The 16,259-nt window shown below is 43.2% G+C and overlaps 1 protein-coding gene across 6 annotated transcripts in view; it reads left to right on the forward strand.

Moving 5' to 3' along the window:
* Positions 1-15,964, forward strand: part of LOC310658166 (guanine nucleotide-binding protein G(t) subunit alpha-3) — a 48,982-nt gene extending 33,018 nt beyond the window's left edge. For 4 of the 6 annotated variants that reach the window (XM_083399986.1, XM_083399987.1, XM_083399988.1 and 1 more), the window contains 7 exons: positions 6,751-6,793; positions 8,022-8,163; positions 9,709-9,866; positions 11,351-11,479; positions 13,054-13,183; positions 13,396-13,549; positions 14,545-15,964. In XM_083399986.1, the coding sequence (XP_083256112.1) occupies positions 6,789-6,793; positions 8,022-8,163; positions 9,709-9,866; positions 11,351-11,479; positions 13,054-13,183; positions 13,396-13,549; positions 14,545-14,735 (909 nt within the window). In that variant the 5' untranslated portion in view covers positions 6,751-6,788 and the 3' untranslated portion in view covers positions 14,736-15,964. The remainder of the gene's footprint in view (positions 1-6,750; positions 6,794-8,021; positions 8,164-9,708; positions 9,867-11,350; positions 11,480-13,053; positions 13,184-13,395; positions 13,550-14,544) is intronic. The other 2 variants (XM_083399983.1, XM_083399985.1) reach the window with 1 other exon arrangement.
* The last annotated feature ends 295 nt before the right edge of the window (positions 15,965-16,259 follow it).

Here is a 16,259-nt window from a genome sequence, read left to right on the forward strand (position 1 = left end):
ATGATTCTGGGACAGGGCCATAGAGTTCAGTTCCGGAGAACGTTCAGAGTAGACGGCCCCTGTAGCCTTGATATGATATAAATCAGACAAAGAATGTGCACCCAGGAAAAGAAACATGTCTCAATAAATCTAAAGAGACTTGCTTGCAGATCATGTTAGCCAAATTGTAGCTGCTGATTTATACGGTTTCCTGGGATATGAAAATGTGAATTTGTGAATAGAACAAATTGTGAAAAGTATACTGTCTGGATAATTATCTGATAGTAAAACTGTCTGCTTTGGGGGGGAATATATAGCATATCACCTAAAATACATTCTAAAAAGTTAAAAGCTAGCACTTGTAAATGTTTTTAATGGTTTCTCTGATTAATAATAATTTTAAAAAACACCAGATGCTACTGGTTAGTTTTATAGTTTTATAAAGCTGTTACAACTTGTTGAATCAAACACTTAACAGATGATATAGTGAGGGGAAAGGCACGTTCTGCCTGCAGCTTAAAAAATCTTCAGCTCAAAATATTTTGCTCAAAAGCTGCTAACTGCAATCCTGGAAATCTTTATAGACATGTTCAGCCAGGAAGCATTCAGGCTGGAGCTCCATGGAAATGAATGGGAATGCCACATGAGGATCAGAGTAGTGTTTGTTGATGTTTCAGTAACTTCAGCTGATCTTGGGTCATTTACAAAAAAATTATTATTTTTTGCTGCATTTCACTCTGATTATCTTATTGCTATTTCTTCTTAATGAGTGCATATTTCCAAGCAAGGGTTTGGTACTTTTATGCCCATATACTAAGGATGTGTGGAAACCTTGTTGTAAATTTCACTAGTCTTAGACCTTTTGCTTCTTTAGAATTCCCAATCAGATTTGCCTTGAAATGTTTGCTTTGTGTGAACCTTGGTGGGATGGGAGAGGGGTGTATTCTGTGCCAGAGAAAAATGGGTTTGTTGGGCTATTGAAACTCTTCTTGCGTCCTGTGAAATTTCTTTCATTTTTTGTTAGAGTAAGAACCTCCAGATTTGGGGGTAACTCTGGGACACTTTGTAGATGATAATTATATTTCCTTTAGAAAATTTGTGGTTGCTTCTGATTTTTTTCTCCTGTATTTTTTTACTTTGTGGTGGGTGGACACCAAAGAAATCATACTCAGTTTTCAATATTGCTTGCTAGGTACGATCTCAAAGCCAATTTATTCTCCAATAGTTTCACAAGGATTATCCTGAGCTTAATGCAGAAGGATGATTATCACACTCCCATGTCTTATTTTACCACCGTATTAAGGACCAGATGTCAGTATTGATCCTGTAGCAGCAATAAAGCACCAGGGAGAAAAGATCAATGACTATTGACTAAGAGTCCTGGTATACGTAAGGAAAACAGTACACTGTTTATATTGCTTCTAGTTCAGAATTTATGAAAGGGGTCATTTGTAGCTGTATTAATTTCTGTCATTAGCATTTTTTATTTTTTATTTTACCAGATAGGTTGGGGTTTTCCCCCTGCAAAATTTAGGGAGTCTAATTCGCCAGCAACCCATTGTCTATGGAAGACATGACTCTGAGGATGGAATCGCACCCCAGGGATTTGAATAGAATTATCACAGCTACCACATGGGAGCTTGACATTTGATGTTTCTTTCAGGCAGCTCACGCAGACCCTTTTCATCACACCAAAATGACGCCTGTCAGTGGAAAGGGGAATTTGCCTGTGGAATATTTATTGCCATAAAAAAAGTGGAGTGATTCCATCCTGAACTTCTGGAGCAAAAGATAAGGAGGAACTATACAGCTGTCATTTTATGGTTCCCTAAATTTTACAGGACAGACAGCTGCTTCCTTATCACAACCTGAAGTTTGGTTGACAGGTGCAGCAGAATCAGGTGGTAGAATCCAGACTCTACCATTCCAGGTTGCAACATCATTTTTTAACCCTCCTACAAAATGAGGCTTGTTTGTTTTCTAATCCCTACAGCTAAAACAGGGGTGGAGAACCACATTCTCTCATAGAGAACTCTTGGGGGCCACTTTCCCAAAGGTGGACAGAGACCAAGGCAAAAGTGGGTGGAGCTAGAGGCAAATGTGGGCGGAGTGACAGAGGTGAATCTTCCCCTTGCACTCTAGGCCACATTCCACCCACACTAAGCTGTGGCCCTTCCCCACTGCGCACTGAGAATTCCCCACTGTTTCGTTGTTGCATTTATTTCAGTTCTTTCAGCTCGTTTATAACTTCCCCAATTTAATTCAAGGATGTACATGTGTGCATCAACTGAGCTCTGCAAAATTAAAATTGTAATAAAGGTGAGTGTACATATGGCTGTAACAAGATTCTTCCTCTGTGGTGCTTTGGCAAATGTGGAGTGCCTCGGCACGCCAGAAGTGCACAAAAAGTAGCTGGACATGAGCATAATCATTCACTCTGTTCTTCTTCGGAGGGACTGCTCTGCAGTCTCCTGCCTTGAGGTGAGGTGTGTGTCCAGCTGGGAAACAACCTTCCCAGTAATTGCTCCAATGCTGTAGAAATCCATTTCCTGGGAATCCCATTTATCTCCATTACTTCCTGTTCTGCACTGCAGATGGTACCCAGCAGTTGGCAGAAGACATAATGTCCTCTCCTATTGGCCATTGGGAATTTAAATTTTTTTGCCTGCCTGAATTTGGCCAATCATAGGCAGGCCTGGAGATGGGCTTCTGGGGAACGGACCTGATTGGTCCAGAGTCAGAGTCTTCACTCAGGTCTGCTTAAATTCAACTAAAATTTGGCTTAAATTCAACCTGCCTCCTCTCCTCAGTGCCACAGTTGTCATGTGATCTCCCACCCACACCCTTCCCTCTTTGCTTGTAATGCACCCTCTCATCAAAGGGTGGTTTTTTGCTACAACCTTGATATTCTTCAGCCGCCATATTTTGGAGCCAGGGGGGATTCCCCTCCCTCCCGCCCACAGACTTATTGCCTCGTTCTGCAGGTTTTGCCTCCCTCATTGCAATTGTCACAACTTGGGCAGGGTAAGCATTGGTATGATCCTTAGCCGAGGAAGGAGCGGAGCTTGTATGCCTCTGCCACCCCTCCAGGCTGTAGGGTATCCTGCTAAAGGAATCCTAGGGGAGGTAGTTCTGTCCAAATGCCCAGGCGGGGGCTGAGGGCCATAGCATTTGCTAGCGAGGTGATCCAGTCAAGATTGCACCTACCTGATGTATGTCATAGGCTAACCTCATCCCAGGACTGAGCCCAAGAAATCTTCTGGCAGGTGGGCTGGATGATATGGGAGATACCCAGTTCCTCAGCCAAACAAACCTCCATCTGTAATTGTTAAAACTGTAGCCTGATTTGAACCAAAACAAGTGTCAGTGTGTCCTTTATTGCTGCAGACACAGCATTTGATGCCCTTTGGGGCTCATGCCACCTGTTCACGCAATCTCAGAGCACATTCAAGAGCTTTGACACACAACCTGGGAATTACCAACATAAGACTTACTGTAGTTTAGCGTTGCCATTCAGATGCCCAGGAAAGGGCTTCATTTGCTTACAATTTTTGCTGTGATTCTTCAGCCTTCCCTGTACTTTGCATGTATACGATGCTCATGTGCTCTTTCTGCTCCACAGTAAAAACATTGTGCCTAATGGCATTTGTGTTTATTCAGAAATGCATTTGGGAAATAGCAGGGAGCAATTCTGAATTTGCAAGTCCCAGATGCAAAACTTTTGTTGACAAAGTTGTCATTATTTATACAAACTTGGCAGGCAGGAACTTTGCATAATCATGGAACCTGCTGCTTGTGTTTCTCTCTCTCTCTCATATCGTGGGTTTTAGGGATCACTTTCCATATATTTGGTCATTTGTCATGATTCATTTGCTTGAGTTAGGGCAAGCTACATATTACACGCAAATTCATGTCATGAAGCTCAGCCTTTTAAAATGAATGAATAAATAAAAGGTAACCTCAGCAGCTTCATATTTGGAGTGAAGCCATTTTTCTACTCAGTGCCTCCCTTTCACCCCTCAAGCTGCTCTCACCATCACCGCCATCGGATCAGAAATATGCTCACTCCTGTAAACACATGCCTGGAACTCATGGCGAGGAAATAAAGCTGGAGAGATGGAATGGGCTGGCAGGGAAAGGGTTAAGCATCACTTGACTTCCCCCCAGCTCAAAATCTCAGCCTCCAAAAGGTTTTTCATTTAAAAAGAAATAATACCGTTTCTTTGTTACATACATTTTTGTAACATGGATCATTTGTCCCTTTATCACTCACAGTTGACTGTTGCTAACTTGCTGAAACCTGTTTTCAACAATATTTTTTGAGACTGTTCCATTCTAACTCATGAGGATGCAGGGCTGAAAACGTTTTGGAGGTCATCCGCCCCAGTCTCCTTTCCCTACGACTTTAAACTAAGTGGGTCCTGAGATTGGGTCCCTTCCACTAAGAGTGAGGTCTCACATACATGCTGCAGTCCTTGAGTGATGGCTTGCTGTGTTTGAAAGCAGCAGTGTGGATGAACACCACCTACAGAACTCCCATATTGCATCTCATTCAGCCATTTCCGGTGGAGGCAATTCTGCCAGAAATTAATAAGTGATGAAACACTGGATTGTATCTGACTAACTCATACTCAGAGTAGACCCAATGAAATCAATGGACTTAATTTCGTCATGACTAACAACCCATAAAGTACATGTATGTGCAGGTGAGTCCTAAGTTTGTGCTTGTAAGTGAATACACTGGCAGCATCAATTTCTTGGTGCTTTACAGAGTGCCATAAACTGAGATCTATCAGTGAGAGATTGAGAGTGAATGGTCATCAATAAGCAGATGACACCCCGCTCAATCTCTCTGTTCCATCTGAATTGAAGGAGGTGGCTAAGCTGTTAGACCATTTCTAAGATGTGGTGATAAGCTGGACTTGGGCCAATAAACTGAAATGGAATCCTAAAAGACACAAGTGTAAGGGTTAGTTTTCTAGTCCAGGAGGTGGGGAGACAGCCTGTTCTCGATTAGGATTGCACCTCCCTGAAGGAGCAGGTCAGTAGCTTGGGGATAGTCCCTAGAGACTCAGTTGGCCTTGGTGAGTGGGAGTGTCTTTTTCCAGCTCTGGTTGGTTTGCCAGCAGTGGTCTCTTTTGAACAGAAATGACTTGGCAGCTGTACTCCATGCTCTGGTAACTTCCAGATTGGCTGGCATTCCACCTAGATGTCCTCTGCCTCCAAATTTAAAAATGACATGGCTGCCAGTTCATTTCTGGGCCTTTAGCACTACCCTAGTGCTAAGGGTAGTGTTTAAAGCCCTAAACCATTTAGGCCCCAATATCTGAAAGACCATCTCCTTCCCTACAGTTTAATATCAGCAGAAGAGGTCCTTCTGTCTTATAAACTTGGGTGGGGTGACCTGGGAAAGGGCTTTCTTTTTGGCAACCCCTAAGTTGTGGAACTAGTTTTCCTCAAATGCTGAAGATGCACCTCTTTATCCTGACTTTTGAAACATGAGATATCTCCCAAGGAGACCATCTAAACAGGAAATAATAGGGGAGACAATGTACAGTAGTACTGGAAGGTACTGTCATGGTAGCCTCCAGGTGTTGTTGGACTACAACTCCCATCTTCCCTCACCTTTCGCCATCATGGTTGGAGCTGATGGGGCTTGAAGTTCATCAATATCTGGAGGGTATTTTTTGGACTACTCTGACATTCCTAAACTAGAATAGAAGGAATTTCCTCTTTTCCACTGCAGTTCACAAGATCTCTTAATACATATGCTAAATAAAAATGTGCTCAAGATTTTGCATTAATGTCAGATTTATTTATTTTGTTAAAGAAAGAAATCTGTACTTAAAATGAAATCCTTAAACCTGGATTGCCACATATGTCTAAAGACTTGGGGAGTCTATGGTGGAAAATGTTTAGATGTGATTATCTGAGATTTCTGGCTCATAATATGTGACAATTTAGGTTGAAGAAAATGAGAAATCGTTGCCGTACTTTTTGATTCTTCAGCTCCATAAAACTGCCCTTGCAATGGTTTCTCTGCTCAATCATTCTCTGTTTTGACTGCTTATGGCTGTCTTTTCAGCTACTGCAACATATAAATATATATATATCACTAATATTAAAGTGGGGTTTTTTTTGGGGGGGGGGGTCGGTCTGACAGTGCAGTGAAAGCCTTTCCATTTGATCCTTATCTACATCCACCCCCACAATCATATCAGAAGAAATCTAGGGAGTAGTAAAATAAAGACGCTTAGATTTCTGGTCCAGCAGGTCTGCACTTTCCCCATACATTCGCCCTGTAAGATCAAAGACTTTTATTTGATGCTTATCAGAGCTTGATATGCTCACAGTGGCTTCCATAAACTGAGTACTTTTGTTTGGAGTAGCTAAATGTGTTGTAGCTACAAATCAGCATGTTTCTAGAGGCAACCCAAACTCCTCTAGGGTTTGCTAAATACCCTGGTCCATAAACAAATGTCCCCAAACCATGGCTAGCGCAAGTTGCCCATTTGGCTAAAGCACATGCACTGCTTGAGGGACACACACAAAAGCCTTTGTTGGACCAACATGTGCTGGTGAAACAGAATGCCTCTTTTCCAAGTAGAAGTGTTTTTTTATTTTAAAAAAACAAGCAAACAAACCCACCACTTTTGCATATTTTTATGTGCTTTTCCCCTCCATCACTTACTTTCTTTGTCTCGTTTTCCCACTTGGCTCCTTTTTAACGACATTAAATGTGACCAATATGTGCATGTTCTTTGTCTGCAGGAGCTGGAGAATCAGGGAAGAGCACTATTGTGAAACAAATGAAGTAGGTGCATCAATATTCATGTCACATTGGGTAGCGCAAAGTGCTACATGAAGCACAATGCCAAAGGGCGTGAGGTGGGGGAAACAAACAAATCAAGCTTGACAATCTAATCCTAACAGATACTGTACATGGGGATGTAAAAAACCAATCCTTTATACCTCATTCACTAACCTGATGTTTTACCCAATATATCAATATGTGCTTGGCCTCTTCTATCTGAAGCCAAGGATACCAGTTTAAAGACAGAGGGACTGCTAATATAGGTATTAGGGTGGAAGGGAGAGATGCCACATACACAAACACACACCACACCCTTTCCTAAAAGCTTTGCAGTTATTTCCTGCCATTGAAAGTCATATTCACTGCTCAATGTATTTATCAACAAAAACAAATATGCCTTTTTCTTACATTGGCAGGACTTTCCGATGTGTTCAATGGCATATTAGTTCACATCTGAACATTGTAATGCTTGTTCTCATTAAAGCACATGGAAATATGCATATAAGTACATCCTTCCCTTGGATTATTTTTTTAAAGGAGTGGCACAGGGCCAGGAAGTGTGCAGGTATCAGCAGCGGCGGAGCTTCATGCTCTGGCACTGGAGGGCGGAGAGCAGGCGGGGGTGGGGCTGGCGCACATCTTGGGACCGTGGCACACCACCTGTGGGGGCGTGGCACCCAGCGCAGGCGGGGGGCAGCCGCGATGGCACCCCACTGGGATCGCACTGCCAGGGGAGGTGTGCTCCCCTGCACTCCTCTTCCTCCACCAGTGGGTATCAGGGCTGGGGCTGGATGATGTGGTTCTGCTCAGCACTTTTCTTCTAGGGATAAAAGGTGCCAGTACTGAGTAGTACCCTTGAGTACCTCCAGAAAGCAAGCCCTGGTCCTGCTGACTTTAAGCATGGGCAGGGCTCGTGTTCCTCCCCAGTGACAGGTGTGCCAGATGTCATTGCTTAGAGCAGGGGTAGCCAATGTGGTGCCCTCCAGATGTTGATCGAACACAACTTGAATCTGCCACAGCCAGCATGACCATTGGTTGGAGATGGTGAGATTTGTAGGCCAACAACATCTGGAAGGCTGTTCCTTAGATAATGGGACATTCAAAACTGATTATGTTGCCATGTCTATGACTGCCAGTCTCCCCCCAGTTCCCGTTCTTAGAATCCTGCCCTCTCACCTTCTTCTTATTTTAGATTATTGTGAGATTTGTCTCCTTCTTTGCTTCCTAGGATCATCCATAAAGATGGCTATACAGAGCAGGAATGCAGAGAGTATAGATCTGTGGTTTACAGCAATATGCTACAATCCATTCTGGCTATCGTCAAGGCAATGTCCACATTAGGAATTGAATATGGGAACTCAGAAAGCAAAGTGAGTATAATGTCTCTCTCAACTAGTATTATTTTGTCTCTGAACCAGTGTCACCCCAGGACACCAGTTTTGAATTCTCACATCAGAATCTCAAGATGCTCTAACATGGGAAGATTGCAGCCTTGCTCTCCTCCTGCACAAACTTTTCTTTTTTCTTTTCTTTTCATTTTTTTGGTCTTTCACAGCAGTGCCATAATTCAGTTCACCTCTGGGAAGCACAGCTGCCATTCTGTTGAATAAGGTCTGTTTCAGTTTATTGGCCCTCATCCAGTCATTCAAGCACATTCTCCCATTCACAAGCTTGCCTGAGACTTCTGCCCAGACAGTAACAGCCTCAGGGTCACCAAGTGACCATTGCTCTGAAAAAACCTTAATTCTCATATGTATATATTTCTGTATATGAGAGCAAAGAATCTCATAGTTCTTGTGCAGACCTTTATTCTTATGCAATATGCAAGAGTTAGGGTTAGACACGGGCAGACATGACCCAACCCCTTCAAATGAAAATGTGAAGAAGTTGTGGCTTTGAACAGACCTCATATTATTGTAGCAGAGGTAAGACATCAGTGAGAGATTTCCTTATCCTTTTCAACACTGTCTTGAACATAATTTCAATTATTCACATAATTGTGGCTGTCAGTTTAATCTGAAAGGCCCACAAGCCATTCAGATAATGAGTCAGAGCTGTACAAAAAGAAAAAAGAAATGCTAGGAAAGTATTGTCGCTTGCAGTCACAAGGTGACAGAGTACTTTTAGTGACCTCATAGATTTAGACGCAGAACTGCAAAGGGTGGCATTAAGCAAACCTGGTAATTGCCATGACCTTTCTTCAAAACAACTGAGGAACAGAGGTTCACAGCAGTCATGAATAAGGCTGACAAGATGTTGTGTTGACTGCCAGCTTGGATGGCTTTAAAAGAGAATTAGACAAATCCATGGAGGTCTGGTCTACCAGTGACTACAAGGCCTGACGACTATACTCTGCCTTCACTGATGGTGGCAGCATCCTCTGAACACCAGCCACCCGGAATCACAAGTGGGGGGAAGCTTGCAGGCTTCCCATGGGCTGCTGTGAGAACAGGGTGCTGAACTAAATGGACTTTGGCACAACCCAGCTGTGCTGTTATCTTCTTATAAGTTTATGTATGCCAAGACAGGCACCAGGGTGGGCTGTGGCCCAGAGCCACATATAGACCACTGTTTTTCTGTGACCCCTTATTTATCCTCCCTGCTGCTCTTCTGAACCTGAGAAGACCAACAGAAGCAAGAGGTAGTGCTGTGTCCCGGAAGAACAACAAAACCACAATGATATCTTATTATATCTAAAGATAACAAAAGCAAAAAATGAGCTTCTGCATTTGAAATTCCCTGATGAAGGAACTGATAAATGTGTTGGATGTTTAACTTTTCTCCCTGCCCTTTTGCATCCTGCTTCCCTCTCCCCACCTCCCCATATTCCTAATATGGTAGATCATTTTTCATTACTTAAAAAATAAAGTATCAGCTCCAATGGTCAAGCCTGATTCACAGAAATCTCGTTTCAGGAAGATGAAAGGCAGCTTTTGGCAATTGCAGATTCCATGGAAGATGGCACCATGTCTTCTGAACTGGCTGGGATCATCAAACGTTTGTGGAAGGATTCAGGGATTCAGGCCTGCTTTGAAAGAGCATCAGAGTACCAACTCAATGACTCAGCTGCCTAGTAAGGGACCAGTTTACAACTGAATTCTGTAATCCTAAACCGTGTGTGTGCGTGTGTTTAATGCCTGTTGCTTTTCATAATAATATGCTTAGAAGTTACGTAATTGATTCCGCCTTCAGGGTGCTGGCTCTATATTTATGGTATTAAGCAATTGTTATGATGCAATTAAACTAGCATAAGCACAACAGAATTACACTATTAATTATCCTTGTAAACCACCCTCCAAACATCCCAGTTTTCAGTTATCAACCGCACTCTTCTTTCCTTCAACAACAACTCCTCTTTCTTCATCTTCCTCACATTGTATGTGCCTGTGGAAGGCAGCTAAAGATGACACCTAGCGCAGGAATCACAAATCAAATTGTACCTATAACCTCTCTCTCCCTCCCTCCCTCTCCCTCTCCCTCTCTCTCTCTCTCTCTCTCTCTCTCTCTCTCTCTCTCATGTATGTGTGTGTTTGTGTGTGTGTGTTACTGAATACATGTATCTCTGTATCTTTGAGACCAATTCCATTATGGTTAATGCTACTATTTTGCAGTTCAATTTTTTATTGCTTATGGCCAAAGGCCTTTACAGTTGCAAACATTCAAACAGGCCGAAAGGCATACAACACGAGCCAATGCTGAAATACCAATGTTGTGAATAGAATCCAAATTGCATGAGAAGACTTCTGCTCACACGGTGGGACTTCACTTTGCTCCTCCCCCTTGCAGCCCCCTGCATGTCTCCCAAAATCTTCTCCAGAGCATCCCCCAACCCTCCTCACTTGGGAGTGCACAGGGGACGGCAGAGGGAAGGAGAGGAAGGTAGAGTCTTCTTGCCTGGACAGAAGTCTATTCTCCTTGGGAATGACCAGGTTTGATACAAGCCAGTGAATACTGAACACAGTAAATAAACTGCAGAATCGAATTAAATAATAATAATGAGGAGGAGGAGGCAATGTGAGAAGGGATATGAAAAACAAAGAATAAAAAGCAGTAAAAAAAATATTTTTGACATGACTTTGCAACTGATTGTTAAACCTTTCTGAAGAGAAGTCTCCTAACAACTCTCAAAACCATTAACAAACCACATTTCCCAGGATGCTTTGGGGGAAGCTATCACCATTTAAAGTGGTATGGCACTGTTTTAAATGGAGAGTGCAGATGGGGCCAGTAACTCAGAAACAGATTGGATTTTTTTTTTTAATGCACAGGTGCAAGGTGGATCCTGGGATTATTACACACCCCTGGCATGAATGTGTATTTTCTATACGTGACTTTCCCCAAAACTTTTGTCATGTAGAACCATCCAGTTGGATGCAGATTTGGTTTCTTCTTTCTCCTTGTGCCCTATTTATGGCTGGCTTGTATTGGCCTACCCTTATCCCCCAGGCCATGGCTGCCCCAGCCTCACCTCCTCATGCACAAGAGTGTCCCTGTTTCCACCTTGCAGGAAAATGGAGCTGCAATGCTTTATCACTCTCTCTCTTTCTGATTCTGTAGCTATCTCAATGATCTGGAGAGGATAACAGCTCCTGGCTATGTCCCAAACGAGCAAGATGTCCTTCGCTCACGAGTAAAGACAACAGGAATTATTGAGACACAGTTTTCATTCAAAGATTTGCACTTTAGGTATGAAAGCTGTTCTTCTTTGTTTCTTCCTAAGTATGATAGATATGCATGTGGTTTGAGATTAGAGGCCAAAGCAGTCTACCTGATTCAGGCTGCTGGATTTCTGACATTTTAAACAGCTTAAAGGGCAGTTGGAGGCTTTGGTATGGCTATGGTCTTTGGTATGGCTATGGTCAATCTGAGCCTCCCCACATCCAATGTTCTACCAGGAAATCTTGCAGTTTCCCCAGCTGTATTGTATTCATTTTGTAAATGCTCTCTCTCTATTCCACCTATGGAAACTTTACAGCTGTACACAGTCAGCTTCCATGATGTTGGCAGGAAAAAAAAATAGTAATAGAATTAAAACTGTGGGTTGCGGCACATGGGCTACTGAATTCGGAAAGTCTCTGAATCTCCGGCTGTTCTCTTCTCAGCTGCTTTACATATTATGGTTGAGCTGCTCAGATTACTTTACATCGGGCCAGTCATGTGGATCAGTTCAAGATGCAGATAGGTGATTTTTCTCCAAACTGTTGGAGGATTTAGCTGGTAGGATTTGATGTAACATGGTGGAAACTGCCCAATTCATGAACTAAGATGCTGCACATAAACAGCTCACATAGTCTCAGTTAGCTTATTTGTGGTAGGGAACAATTTAAAAGTCCGTGCTCAGGAGAAACTCAAACCATTATTGGAACTGCAGGCTTCCTGCTGCCTGCCGTACCCTTGCAGCTAGCTCATTTCGTCCCAGTCTTACCTCTGTACTTGTCCATAACTTGCAACTGTTCATGTACACCTGTGCAGCCTGGTGTCATGTGCAAATCCACTCCCTCCCATCCCCTCTGATTTTTGCCTGGTAAGCTCCATGGAGCAAACTGTTTTGCCTGCTGTATCCATCATGCTGTGTGAGAGGCATGTTGGATTTCATGCAGAACATATCAATTCCAATTCTAATATTTGAAAAGTGGTTCTTGTTGGAGGTGGAAGCAAATAAATATTTGTGAAATGCTTTGCATGCTATTTACAAATCTAGGCAAGCAAATAGCAAAGAAACAACAAACTGACATGCAAGAGGCATGGATTGGTTTGACAAAAGCTCCACATTTGAGTTTCCATAGCACTTCACATAGATGATTTGTGATCAGGAGTCCCATATTGGAAATAGAAGGATTTCTTGGCTCACTGTGTACAGTGGTACCTCGGGTTAAGAACTTAATTCGTTCTGGAGGTCCATTCTTAACCTGAAACTGTTCTTAACCTGAGGTACCACTTTAGCTAATGGGGCCTCCCGCTGCCGCCGCGCCGCCAGAGCACAATTTCTGTTCTCATCCTGAAGCAAAGTTCTTAACCCGAGGTACTATTTCTGGGTTGGCGGAGTCTGCAACCTGAAGCGTCTGTAACCTGAAGCATCTGTAACCTGAGGTACCACTGTATACAATACTTCTCATGCAGACACCACACAGCAAATCTCTGAGACTTGTAGTGATGAAAGAATCCTGACACACACACACACCCCCCCACATGCCCAACATAACTAGTGTCAGAGATGCAGTGAATGGACGTACATGTTTATCTTTTGTTTCATTTCCTAGGATGTTTGATGTGGGAGGACAAAGATCTGAGAGGAAAAAGTGGATTCATTGCTTTGAAGGAGTTACTTGCATAATATTCTGTGCAGCTTTAAGTGCTTATGACATGGTCCTGGTGGAAGATGAAGAAGTGGTGAGTCAGAACAGCAAATGTGGGGGGCAGGGGGGGCAAGGGAGTTGCAATTTGTGGAAAGCATTTAAGGTAACCTTGCATGGTTCCTTAAGAACATTATTCACATAACCCCAACCCACTGAATTCCTATTTCGTTGATTAAAAAAGAACATTGGACTTTGCATGTCACCAGGTAATGGGGCCTAATAGCCACATTTCCCTGCCTTGTACAGAACCGAATGCATGAGAGTCTTCACCTGTTCAACAGCATCTGTAACCACAAGTACTTTGCAACCACTTCTATTGTGCTCTTCCTAAATAAGAAGGATCTCTTCCGAGAAAAAATATTGAAAGTTCATCTCAGTGTCTGCTTTCCAGAATATGATGGTAAGTTTAGAACCTGTGCTCCTCCAGATGTTGTTGAACTCTCATCAGCCCTAGCCAGCAGGAGCAAGAATCTGGGATGATGGGAGTTGCAGTCCAGCAACATCTGGAGGGCCACAGGTGAGCCAGTGCTGGCTTACACACCCCACTTCTTTGGTTTCTGAAGATTGCTCATGAGGAACATAGTCCCCGGATTGAAATGATTTCCCACCACAGCATTAAGATACATGTTCTTGAGACTGCTTTCTTAAGCCCTTGGTAAAGGTAAAGGGACCCCTGACCATTAGGTCCAGTCGTGACTGACTCTGGGGTTGTGGCGCTCATCTCGCTTTATTGGCCGAGGGAGCCGGCAGACAGGTTCCGGGTCACGTGGCCAGCATGACTAAGCCGCTTCTGGCGAACCAGAGCAGCGGATGGAAACGCTGTTACCTTTCTGCCGGAGCGGTACCTATTTATCTACTTGCACTTTGACGTGCTTTCGAACTGCTAGGTTGGCAGGAGCAGGGACCGAACAATGGGAGCTCACCCCGTCACGGGGAATCGAACCGCAAGTCCTAGGCTCTGTGGCAAGTCCTAGGCTCTGTGGTTTAACCCACAGCACCAAAAGACTAGGCTGTGTCCAGCTTGGTGAGTCCAGCTGTGTGGGCCATCTCTGGACACAGTTGTGCATTTTCATGACTCCCATAAGAATAACGATTAAAAGAATGCAAAGGGATAGTTTTGGGAAAGGGAAATATTTTTTTAATCTTACTCATTGTTCATTACTTTTCTATATGAATGAAAAAGGGATTCCTTGCATGCAGTAAAGGAGAATTGTAGACAGTTACATGTGCACTGAAGATTTCATGCACGCCATACTTTTTGTTTGGGGAGGAGGTCAGAGGTCAGTGGAGGCTGAACTCGACAGATTGTGCGCCAAGGGAAGGGAAAGGGCTATTTCTAACAAATTAATTAGTATGGCATTTTACTGACAGTTCCTTCTGTCTTCCTCTGACTAGGATCAAACACATTTGAAGATGCAGGAAATTACATCAAGAACCAATTCTTAGATCTGAATTTAAGAAAAGAGGACAAGGAGATCTACTCCCACATGACCTGTGCCACCGATACGCAGAATGTTAAGTTTGTGTTTGATGCTGTGACAGATATAATCATCAAAGAGAACCTGAAGGACTGTGGGCTCTTTTAGCTCCTCACCCTGGGCCACCTTCATCCTGCTGTTTCTCTCTTTCTGGTTAAGGATGCCATACATTCCTGAAAGTAAGCTTTCATTGCAACCTCTTGGGCTTACTTTTGAGTAGGGATGGATGGATCCGTCTGCTACTAGTTTGTGTCAGTTCCCCGTGTGTGTTCATAAGTCTCCTTTATCCCATTTCTCAAAGAATGTGATTTTTTTTAAAAAAATTGAAAGTTCAAAAATATGTATTTGAACAAGATACATATTTAAATACATCATCTATCTCAAATGCACACCTTTCTAATCACATATAATCCTAAAATATGCTCTTTGAGCATTTTTCAGCTGACCTAGCAAAACTCAGAGAACTGAGAAATCTGAAGGATATTTACATTGTGGTCTATGGATTAATCTGGAAGGTAGGTTGATTTGCTTAAATATGTGAGCTAGAATTTTTTTCTTCCATCCCTAAAAGGTAATGGTAAAGGTACCCCTGACCGTTAGGTCCAGTTGCGGACGACTCTAGGGTTGCATGCTCATCCTGCTCTATAGGCCACAGGAGCCGGCGTTTGTCCGTAGACAGCTTCCGGGTCATGTGGCCAGCATGACTAAGTCGCTTCTGGCAAACCAGAGCAGTGCACAGAAACACCATTTACCTTCCTGCTGGAGTGGTACCTATTTCTCTACTTGCACTTTGATGTGTTTTCAAACTGCTAGGTTGGCAGGAGCAGGGACCGAGCAACTGGAGATCACCCTGTCGCGGGGATTCAAACCACTGACCTTCTGATCGGCAAGCCCTAGGCTCTGTGGTTTAGACCACAGCGCCACCCGCGTCCCACTTCCTCCATCCTTACTTTGAAGTAAACATGCATTGGTCTGAGCTGCAAAAGCAAAAAGAGAGAAGTAGACAGAATATTGTAAATATTAGTCCTTTTTGACTTGCTAAAATGTTTGTGTCAAATCACAATTTAACACAGCCAAATTGGGTAGAGTAACTTCATTGCAGGCACAATGTTCTCCCTCCCTTCTAATTTAATCTTCCACAATTCTTTCGATCTTACTGAGAATTTTTGTTTGCCTGTACCCTTCTGCAATCTGAAATTCTAAACTTTTCCATTGGCAAATTTGCTTACAGTGCCACAAATCTCTATCTAAAATGTTGACACGGAGTTGTGATTGGCATTGCTTCATGGGTGTCGATTAACTGGTGCTACAAGCTTTATGATAAGTTGTGGGGAAGCAAAATACAGTGGTGCCCCGCAAGACGAATGCCTCGCAAGACGGAAAACCCGCTAGACGAAAGGGTTTTCCATTTTGGAGGTGCTTCGCAGGACGAATTTCTCTATGGGCTTGCTTTGCAAGACGAAAATGTCTTGCGATTCCTGGGTTTTTTTTTCCACTCCCCACCCCCTTTTTCTAAGGCACTAAACTGCTAATAGCCTTTTAGCAGCTAATCCGCTAATCCCTTAAGCCTTTAATAGCCGCTAATAGCCGCTAAACCGCTAAGAGCGCTAATCCGCTAATCTGCTAATGGGC

The sequence above is a fragment of the Podarcis tiliguerta genome (genome assembly GCF_965153285.1).
Source record: "Podarcis tiliguerta genome assembly, chromosome: 10".
NCBI classification, from domain to species: Eukaryota; Metazoa; Chordata; class Lepidosauria; order Squamata; family Lacertidae; genus Podarcis; species Podarcis tiliguerta.